The 10,747-nt window shown below is 55.3% G+C and overlaps 1 protein-coding gene across 1 annotated transcript in view; it reads left to right on the forward strand.

The window, feature by feature from the left end:
* Positions 1–10,747, forward strand: part of Prex1 (phosphatidylinositol-3,4,5-trisphosphate dependent Rac exchange factor 1) — a 110,329-nt gene that overhangs the window by 92,661 nt on the left and 6,921 nt on the right. Inside the window, exons 25-33 of the mRNA XM_033767200.1 lie at positions 323–596; positions 2,588–2,794; positions 3,906–3,994; positions 5,248–5,330; positions 5,464–5,554; positions 7,156–7,284; positions 8,088–8,129; positions 8,645–8,865; positions 10,319–10,418. Coding sequence (XP_033623091.1) covers positions 323–596; positions 2,588–2,794; positions 3,906–3,994; positions 5,248–5,330; positions 5,464–5,554; positions 7,156–7,284; positions 8,088–8,129; positions 8,645–8,865; positions 10,319–10,418 — 1,236 coding nt within the window. The remainder of the gene's footprint in view (positions 1–322; positions 597–2,587; positions 2,795–3,905; positions 3,995–5,247; positions 5,331–5,463; positions 5,555–7,155; positions 7,285–8,087; positions 8,130–8,644; positions 8,866–10,318; positions 10,419–10,747) is intronic.

Below are 10,747 nucleotides of genomic sequence, written 5' to 3' on the forward strand. Positions count from 1 at the left end.
CAAGGCTGGAGTGATGGCTCCATAGTCATTAGGGACCCGGACTCCTCTGTCCTCCTTCATCATTGTCTCTAGGTGGGGTTGCTAACTTTCAGAATGTCTCAGGACACAGTTGCTGAAGTACCAGCCATCGTGTCTGCATTCCAGGCAGGAAAAAAGACTCCCATGGTTAAAATTGTGTTAGCACCAAATGGTAATCTAGTGGATTAAGAGTATTGAAAAGGGAAACTTTTCGTTTCTTAGAATTCTTGAAGTGTGTTTGTGCCCTTGTGCTCACGGGGCCTGGGGGCTGTTTCTGAGAGAGCACTGCCTTCTTCCCCTGTAGGCCACCTGAACCCCATGTCCTACACCCAGCACTGTATCACCACCATGGCCGCTCCCTCCTGGAAGTGTCTACCTGTGGATGGGGACCCCCAAGGCCAGGGCCTCAATGACAGCAGCTTCGGGCCAGCCAGCGGGGGCCTGAGCCAGGAAGACCGAGGCCTGAGCTTCCTGCTCAAGCAGGAGGACCGCGAGATCCAGGACGCCTACCTGCAGCTCTTCACCAAGCTGGACGTGGCCTTGAAGGAGATGAAGCAGTATGTCACCCAGATCAACAGGTGAGGGTGAGGTCGGCGCCGGCCGGGCCAGCAGGAGGCGCCCCTCAGCAGGGCTGTGCAGGGCTGTCCCGGCCTCCTGCCGACTGACCAGGTTCTTAGCCTTGTCAGATGTCGCTGGGGCAGAATCCCCCAACTCAGAAGCCACTGAAACAGAGCACTCATAGCGAGGCTGCGGCTGCTGGGGAGAGGTTGTGGGGCTTTTGTTGTCCTAAATTCCCAGGGAGAGATGGCCGGACCCACGTCCCCTCTGCTGAAATACGCGCAGTCCCACTGCGTGTGTGCGCTTGCCGGCAGCACCGTCTGTTAGAAGACGTTTGTTGTTAGCACACAGTGTGCGTTTGTGACGCAGGGAGTCTGCTCACCATGGGGACTGAGACACACGTATGGCGGCTGAGTTCTCACACTGGAGAGGAGCAGGGATCTGAGCCAATGCCTGTGACACTGTGGGTGGCGCTGCTTAGCCACAGGCTGGGGGGAGAGGATGGTCAAGTGGCACCTTGGAGACGCATTTGGCCGCATCCAGAGGGAGGGTGATCTGCAGGACAAGTGGCCCCGTTGTTTTCACCAGTAGTTGGAGGGGAAGCAGGAGTGAGGAGGAAGAGGAGGCCTGAGAGACGTCAGTCAGAAGCTGTGTCTGGCGTGGGGACCTGTTCCTAACAGGCCACCTGGTGGAGACGCTTCCGAGACTCCCAGGGCCATCTGCACACAGCCTGGGTACCAGGTGGTGCAGAGAGGTTGCTGGTGTCGTCTGGCACAGTGGGAGCGGGGCGCTCACGTTTAAGACTATGTTTCTGCCTTTGTCCCGGTGACGTTTCGGGTGGGTCATTCCGTGTTGTGGGGCCTCCCTGGGACTTGCGTGGCCCCCACCCCTTCGGTACCATGGCAGCCCCATTTGATGACAGCCTAGACCATTTCTAGACTTTGCCCATTGTCCCCTGGTGGCCACATTTGACGCTGGTGGAGAAGCGTTGGTTTAAAACTATATGTCATGCATATGTGTTTACAGCTCACACAAATGGAAGTGTTTAGTGGGGAGATAATGTGCCATCTTAGACTTGTTTTAAATACTTGAGAAAGAGGAAATGAAGGAAAAGACGGAGGAAGTGGGTGGCCATGGTGTTACCCTCTTGAAGCTGACTGCAGGGTGCCTGAAGTTCCTCAGACTCTTCCTCTCTTGTGTATGATGGAAATTACCACGATTAAGGAAAAATATGGGCCCTGGAGCCAGGAGGCCCGAGTTTAGCCCTAAGCCTGTCACTTAGGAGCTGGGCAGTGTAGGGCAAGTCCCTTGACCTCTCTAAGCCTTCGTTTCATCATCTGTAAAGTGGGAACAGTCATGATACTGGCCGCACTGAGATGTGGTAGGATTAGGTTGGTCAGAGCTTATCAGTCACTCACACGACATCAGGTACTGTTCTAAACACTACGTGTTCTAACTCTGTCAACCTTCGCAGCAGATTAGGATGCACCCACTGACACTGTCCCATTTTACAGAAGAGGAAACTGATTCAGAGAGATGAAGTCATTTATGCCTGTAAGCTAGGAAATGGCAATAGCATGGTGTTAGTGTGGGTTTTGACTTTCAAACCTCTATTCTGCACACTTATACTCTGTGGCTGTGGCCCCTGGCCCAAATCTAGATACTGCCCGTTTGTTTTCTTAATAAAGTTTTATTGAAACAGCCACACCCATTTGCTTACATCCTGTCCGTGGAGGTTCCCTGCTACAGTGGCAGAGTTGAGTGGTTGGGACGAAACACACTGAGCCCATTCGCTCCCTGCCCCTCACAAAGCATCCCCGCCCAAGTGCACTGCGGAAAGTGCTGACAGCTTAGGCAGGAAACGAGGCTGTCTCATTCCGACAGAGGTGCTGGTGGTGTTTTCAAGGGTTGAACCTGAAACGTGGCGGCCCCCTCCTTGTGGGGTCACGGGTCAGAGCCCTCGTGTGCCGTGGACCTGCGTCCTTACTTTCAAGGCATTTGTCCCCTGCAGGCTTCTGTCCACCATCACTGAGCCCACCTCGGTGGGACCCTGTGACCCACCTTTGCCTGAGGAGGCCTCCTCATCCCCACTGGTCAGCGAGGAGAGCGAGATGGACAGGTCCGACCATGGGGGCATCAAGAAAGTGTGCTTCAAGGTGTCCGAGGAGGACCAGGAGGACTCGGGCCATGACACCATGAGCTACCGTGACTCCTACAGGTGCGTGGGCTGCGGAGGCCAGCACTTCATGTGGTGGCTGGCGGAAGCATGGAGGCCCCTGGGCCGGGGGGAAGCCAGATCGTGGGCCATCGCCAGGCTGCAGGGGTCCCCAGGGATCGTGCGCCCCTCAGAGTACATCTAGGAACATTAGTCAGGCTCCCCTGCTCCATAGCTGGCACTTAGGACCCAGCCCTGGGACCCCTTCATTCGCTTTACTCCACATGCTGATGGGGTGGCAGAGGAAAGGGCAGGACTCTGCACTGTGTTTTCAAACTCAGTTTAAGACACAGAGCAAACACTCTTTTTATTTGACCCAAGGAATAGGGTTATTTTTTCCTCCCAGCTCTGGGAGGACCTGGACAATAATTCTTCTGGTTAACTTAATCATAACCAGGTTAGTGGGATCTTAGTGGGTTAAATAGACTCAAACTCAGTTTTCTGGGATAAACCATGTGATGGGTAAGTAGGATTTTTACCATGAATACATGCACACTGGTCTCCAGCAGGCAGTTCTGTGGAGAAATGAGGTCTCAGCAGGATAAAATCCAGACCCGACTGGAGTTGATGTAGATTGGGCCCTCCTGGCATCCGTACTCTTGGTCTTTGAGGGATCCTGCTGGTCATTTGTACAGCTTTCCTGGTGTTTGCCCCGTGGGATGTCTTGGAGCCTTGTGTCTCTCCAAAACTTCTGTGTCTTTGGGTTTTCATTCCTACCCTTGTGGGTCCTCTGATTTTACCTTTAATTGTCAGAAAGTCGAGGGGAAGAATATGGGAATTGTGGCTTTCGGTTCTCTGGACCTTCTGAGTCCCTTTTGATCAAATGTGTCACGGGCAGGCCTGTCCTGGGCAAAACTGAGGACTGGAGCACAGGGGAGCACGGGGGACCCCAGACGGCAGTGACACCCAAATGTTAGTCACCGTCCTCCGTCCTGATTGGAAGGCTCCCCTCCTCCTCCTGCTTCTGCGGGTCTGTGCAGGGAGCTGCTGGTGCCCCCAACCCTGAGACACAGGAGACGGCCCAAGCCAGTTGTCTCCGTGTCTGGCTGGGGCCACCAGGGGGTGAGACCAGAGGTGTGCGCTGTGCGGTGACTGCCTCCCTCACCCTTCGCAGCGAGTGTAACAGCAACCGGGACTCGGTCCTGTCCTACACCAGCGTGAGAAGCAACAGCTCCTACCTGGGCAGTGATGAGATGGGATCTGGTGAGTGCAGTGAGGGGCTCTTGGCGAAGTTTGGTTTTATCTGTATTTTGTTGCACTCCATCTGCATTGTATTGCTTTATAATACGTTGCATTCAGTTGCTTTATGATTTCTGTCCACTCCTTCAACAACTCTGTACTGAGCACCTATCATGTGCTGGATGCTGGGTACACAGTAGTGGTTGGAATAAAGATCCTGGTCCTCATGAGTGTCACAGACAGTGAACAAATAAAAACACGCAGCGCAGTTACTGGTGATTGTGTACGCTCGTGTGTGCTACGTGCATGTCACTCAGCCCATGTGACCTGAGGGCTCCTGTGAAAATGGTACGTGCTCAAGTCAGAAACACAAATGACATAGGAAACCGCAAACTGGTGTGTAAAAAGAAACCAGAATCTCGTATCCCCCAGAAGTGGCCCCTGCTGATATTTGGAGGTCATCAGTGAGTACATTATACATACCGACATGTAGGTGGATGGACAGATAGACATAAATAATATATTATAAATTAGATTATGCTGCACTTGCAGCTTTTACTGAAAGCCTGCCATCTATTTACTTCTTTTATTTTAGTCTTGTTTACTTCAGACATTTAAAAAAAATTTTTCCCTTGTGCCAAGGTCATACATTTACGTGGTTCATCACTCAGAAAGGTGGGAGAGGTTGCCAGGTGACGAGTCTCCCCACCTCGGCCCCTTGCCTCCTGATTGTCAGGCTGTCACTCCTGTCCCTGTCACCCCACCTTGTGTCCTTCTGGAGAAATGTGTGCATAAAAAATTTAATTTTAATTATATGTCAGTGTAACAGAAGAAAAAAAAAAAGCACAAGGAGAACGGAAGATATTGCTGAACTTTAGATAAATATTTCATCGCATAAGATAGGCATCTGAGAAACTGTCCCTGGGGAGGCTTTGGGAGGAGGCCGGTGTCTGCATCTGATGGAATTGAAACTGCTGGGCGGTGAGTCAGGACTCCTGGGCTCCAGTTCCTGTTCTCTGGTTCTCACTTTCACTCTGGATGGAAATAACAGCAGCGCCTTTCAGTTTTGCGGTGCCTTAGGGGCTGTTGCCCATTTTGCAGATGAGGAAACGGGCTGAGGGAGATCTTGGCATTTGCTCAGTGACTTGGGTCCATCAGGCTCCCCCTCCCTTCTGGGTTTGGGGCACTGTAGTAGTGTCGCATCCCGGAGAGAGGGGTCGGGAAGGTGCGAGGTGGGGTAGCCACGGCTGATGGCCACGGTCCCTGCCTTCTGCCAGGGGACGAGCTGCCCTGTGACATGCGCATCCCCTCGGACAAGCAGGACAAGCTTCACGGCTGCCTGGAGCATCTCTTTAACCAGGTAGGCCCGCTCTCCCACCCGGCATGGCCCTGGGTCCCCTTGTCATCCCTGGCGGAGCCCAGCACACCAGGGCTGGGGCGAGGACTGTGGGTTGCAGGTCCCCGCATCCAGCCTGGCTCTTCTTGCTGCGCAGGTGGACTCCATCAACACGCTGCTTAAGGGGCCTGTCATGAGCCGGGCGTTTGAAGAGACCAAGCACTTCCCCATGGAGCACAGCTTACAAGGTGAAGGGACGGTGCGGGACACTGGCCACACTCAGTGGGTTCTGGCCCGTGGACCAGACCCAGCCCACTGCCTCTGCTTGCCTGGGGGCTGAGGATGGCTATTCATGTTTAAGGAATTATAAAAACAAAACAATGAACAAGCAAGAATGTGTGTCTGAGACCCCGGGCCCTGCAAAGCCTGACACAGCTATTCCCTGGCTCTTCTCGGAGGTTGTCTGTGGCCTTGGGCTGGTCACTGGGCCTCCCGGACAGCCCGCTGGTGACATGAGCAGAAGGCCTGGAGCAGTTTTCCCAACCTCAGATGCCCCATCATCCATCACCCAGGCCGTAGAACCTTCCTACATCTTCATGTGATTTTTTTGGTACCAGGGATCAAACTCGGGACCTTGCACTTGTGAGGCAGACACAGTGCCACTGAGCTCATCTCCGGCCCACATCTTCACCTTTTTTAACCACACTCATTTTAGAAATTTGATTTTGAAAACATCTTTGTAAACTCCTTGGACGAGAAGCTAGTGTGACATGCCATAAGTTCTTAATAAACCATACGATAAATGTGATGGAAATGACACCATCACACTGTGATTAGGCACTGGTGCCTGCTCTGGGTCTTTTGATCCTATTCAGGAGAGGGGTTCTCAAGTGAAATAAACCACAAGGCCTCAGTAGCACAACACTCATTCCTTCTTGAAGTGATTGGGAGGAAAAAAATTGAAATTTCTTATGTCCTCTTACCCACCTCTGTCCTGCCTACCCATTTACCTCTGCTCCCCAACCACCCACCATATCCGCCCACCCACGGCCTACTCCCCCATTTCCTCTATATGTGCATCCCAGGGCCCAGTGAGTGATGCCCCAGAGCCAACTTGCACCAGGCTTGTGCCAGCCACTGCGGCTGAGATGGAACAGTGCTGTGTGCAGGAGATGGGAGGGCCAGGCAGCTGCCTCTGAGTGAGCAGGGCAGGGGGACCTAGGAGTCGGGGCCCCACTCAGCAGCACTTCCCCAAGGTGGGCCTCAGAAATCAGAAACGGCAGGGAGGGACCATCTGTACACATCTCAGGAATCTGTGAAGGGGTTTGCAGAACAGGGGCTTGTGACTGCCTGGCCTTTGAATGGTCCTGCTGGGGCCAGGTCCACTACCCATCTTAGGCAGGTCACTTTTTCACTCTGTGCCTGGGATTCCTCTTCTCTATAAAGAAGGTATTACATGAGGGGCCAGCTCATCTGGCTGTGGCAATAAGGAGTCGGGACCTGAGAAGACTTCTGTGGGTATGGCCTGCAGGTCTAGAAGAAAGGGACGCTGTGATTGATTTGCACTGTCTGCACTGGGTTGGTTGTAGCTGTTGGGAGTCATACTGTAGTCTCAAACTAGTAGGAAGGAACGCTGAGATCGATTAGTGATGTCTGCCATGAGTGCAGTACTATGAAGCAGTCACACACCATATGGTTGCCCTCCAGGCCAGGCAACAGCCAAGAGTCCTGCCAGCTCCCTTCATCTAGGGTTACAAGCTTTGGAACCTGGTGACAAGGCATAGGCCATCATGTTCTCCAAAGCCACCTCTGTCCCTTTCCTAGCCCTTATTCCACTTTCCTGCCCCAGAGTTCAAACAGAAGGAAGAGTGTACCATCCGTGGCCGGAGCTTGATCCAGATCAGCATCCAGGAGGACCCCTGGAACCTCCCCAACTCCATCAAGACCCTTGTTGACAACATCCAGCGATACGTGGAAGGTCAGTGGGTGGGGAGGAGATGTCCTGTGGATGTGGACTGTGACAGATCCTATTGGATCCATCTCAGGCTGTCTGTGTCCATGGCCAGGGGTAGGGCAGGAACAGAACAGCAGGTGTCCATCCACTGAGGTCTGACTCCTGTGCTCGAAGTCTGTGTGGCCAATGCTGTCCTGCTTTCCAAAAGTAAAATGGGTTAGGGGCATGGACTCCAGGCCATGTTTCCAGGGTTTGCATTCCAGCTCCCCCACTGCTGGCTGTGTGATCCTGGCATGTTCCTTGACTTCTCTGGGCCTTACTTTCTTCACTTTCCCTTGATGTTGTTGAGAATAAATGAATCAGTACAAAGTAAGCCCTTTGGACCCTGCCTACCACTGGCTCATCCTCAGTGGATGGGTTTCCTGCACCTGACCTTGCTGTCACCACCCCAGCCCCAAGTGCCTCTCACATGGCTTCTAGAAAGGCCCTGATGAGGCTAAGTCCAAAGGTCCTTCAGATCTTTCTTGCAAGCCTTTTCTGGGTCCCAGAGCATCTCCGAAGGAAGAAGGCCGAGCTCTGCTCTCTGAGGAGGAAGTGAGGGCCTGAGGGTGGGGCTGTGATTCTTGGACTGGCTTTAATCTCTTCAGTGGGGACAAGGGGACAGGTGATGCTGACAGGTGGGCTCCACTGTCTGTATGCCCTGGGGTCCCTGGAGTTCACCAGTGACAACTCCTGGGAGGCCCAGCTTTAGCTTAGCCAGAGCGTGTGGCTGTAGGGCTGGTCCTTCTTTGCGTGTGCTGCCACCTCTTCTCCCCTCCTCCTTCCAGATGGGAAGAACCAGCTGCTTCTGGCTCTGCTCAAGTGCACAGGTGAGACTCTGAGGGGTGATTGGCCACGTGAGCCACACGTACCCAGGTGTGCCCTACAGAGGCCCTGGCAGTGGGTATCAGGCACTGCTGCCCAGGAGGCTTCTTGAGCTGGCCACAGTTGGATCTTCCACGGCTGGTCGGGCCTTGTGCTGGGGAGCCCAGCCTGTGCCTTCCCCTGGTGTCCGGGAGGGGCTAAGGATGGGGGAGGACCGTTGTCACAGAGCCCTGACCCTGGCAGGTGCTAAAGGGTGGGGCTGCAAGGGGCTGGGGGTCCCAGGGAACTCTCTGTCCCTTGCCTCCAAAAAACTCTCAGCCAAGGGGAGCTACAGTAGGACTGCGGTCATAATAGGCCACTGAGAACCAGTTGGCCAGGAGCCGTTATTTTGTGGACAATAACTATACAACTAACAGTAACTAAACATGAACCTGGGCCCCTTGCGGGGTGGCAGAATGTGGGCCTGCCGATGCCCAGGAGCGCATGCCAACCGAGCCCCCTGTGCCCCCTGCGCCCCCAGACGCCGAGCTGCAGCTGCGCCGGGATGCCATCTTCTGCCAGGCGCTGGTGGCCGCTGTGTGCACCTTCTCCGAGCAGCTGCTGGCCGCCCTCAGCTACCGCTACAACAACAACGGCGAGTACGAGGAGAGCAGCCGCGACGCCAGCCGCAAGTGGCTGGAGCAGGTGGCGGCCACAGGGGGCCTGCTGCACTGCCAGTCCCTGCTCTCGCCAGCCGCTGTGGTGAGTGAGTGGTGGGGCTCTCGGGCCACCTGCTGAGTCCCCAGGCAGAGGGGCCCCTGCGCCAACTCCACTGGCCTAGCCTTTCAGGTGGTAGCTGTCTGCCGAGCGCCTACTCTGTACTGCTGTTTGTGGAATTGGGGGCTGTTGGCAAAACAAGGCAGTGTCCTTCCACCCAGGGGCCTTATGCCTTGGTTGGTGCGAGGGAGGCCCAAGCAGATGAGTAGACTGAGTGACTCAGCACGGGTGGCTTTACCCCCGAGGGACCTTGGCAGCATCTGGAGGTGCTCTCTGTTGTGGCATCTGAGGGAGCCGGGGAGGGGTGGGGGGAGAAACTGTAACAGGCGCCCGGTGTGGAGAGGCGCAGGAGGCCCCTGCACATCCCGCAAGGGCCCGCGGTACCTGTGCCTGTGGTTCCTGCCCACTGTGGAGGCCCAGCTGGAGGCTGGAGAGAAGCGTGGCCTCATGGCGCCCTCTGCTGGCCACCACTCTGACAGGCGAGTGCCTGCCGGGAAATCTGCTCCCTTAGGCTCTTGGGAAGCACAGGCTGGCCCAGAAAGGCTGCCACACCCTAGCCCTTGTGGTCCCCTTCTCAGACACTGGCCCTGCTCATTTTCCCCTCTGCACGTGTGTGTGTGTGTGTGTGTGTGTGTGTGTGTGTGTGTGTGTAGCTCACCACCTGGCTGGGGGAGCAGACAGAGGAGAAAAGGTTGGGGTAATGCAGGGAAGAGAGGCAGAGCAGTCAGAAGGCTGTGGAGGCCTGGGATTCAGGGGAGAGCCAGCCTTTCAGCCGTGACCTCAGCCAGCCAGGTGAATGGTCTGAGGCAGGGTGGGGCAGAGGGCTCAGGCACCGGGTGGGAGATGAAGTCGGTGGGGCTGGACTCCATTCTGTGCCAGAGGGGAGGGCTTGGAGGCACTGAGGCCGGCAAGTAATGTGACGAGGGCTGAGTTTTTAAAAGACAGCTTAGAGTCGGGGTAGGATGGCTGGAGAGAAAGGATGGTGGGGGCCCTCCCGCATGGGCCCGATGAGAGCCCTGGATTTGGGCACTGGCCAGGCGTTGCAGGCCGGTGTGTGGGGCCAGAGAGCGCCCTGTGGGCCCACCTGTTGCACAGGTCATGGCTCATGCACAGGGTGAGGAAACAGAGCAACAGGGAAGCCCTTAATGTTTTGAGCAGGGAGAGATGGGACAGAAGGAAGTAGAGACTTGTATCTCGGTGGGTTGGGTTAGCAGTGGATGTGTTAATAGCCAGCTGTGGTGCACATCAGAGTGGAGGTGGGTTTTCACCCGTGGAGATGCAGGACGGCCACGGAGCCTGCCATGACGGCACGTGCAGAACCACACTCGGGGCCTGGAACCTCATGGCCCTCAGCCGGGGTCTGGAGCTGGCTCACAGCAGGTTGAAGCACATGCCCAGGGCAGGGCTGGTTCCTGAGCCACTGAGTCTTCTCCTGCAGAAGGAGGAACGGACCATGCTGGAGGACATCTGGGTGACCCTGTCGGAGCTGGACAATGTCACCTTCTCCTTTAAACAGCTGGACGAGAACTACGTGGCCAGTGAGTGATGCCTTTTACTGCTGCATTTGGGGGTCTCTCGGGGGAGGAGCTGCCCGTCCCTGCCCAGCCTCCAGGGAGGCTGCTCAGGGTTGACCAGAGCCAGCGCCGTCGGGCCCCACCCTCCTGACACGAGTCTCAAAGCTGACCTTCAGGGTCCATGCGGAAGAAGCTTCTGACGTCAACCCAGTCATTGCCAACAGCTCGGGAGAGAACCAAGTCCACCGCTACTGACATATGGGCCAGATGTCTTTCTTTGGTGAAGACTTGTTTGGACTTTTAAGGGCTTACACCATCATTGGCTAAAATTCTGTAATCCCTCCTTTACTCCC

This window comes from Fukomys damarensis, unplaced genomic scaffold (assembly GCF_012274545.1).
Source record: "Fukomys damarensis isolate Sample0158 unplaced genomic scaffold, DMR_v1.0_HiC HiC_scaffold_22, whole genome shotgun sequence".
Lineage (NCBI taxonomy): Eukaryota > Metazoa > Chordata > Mammalia > Rodentia > Bathyergidae > Fukomys > Fukomys damarensis.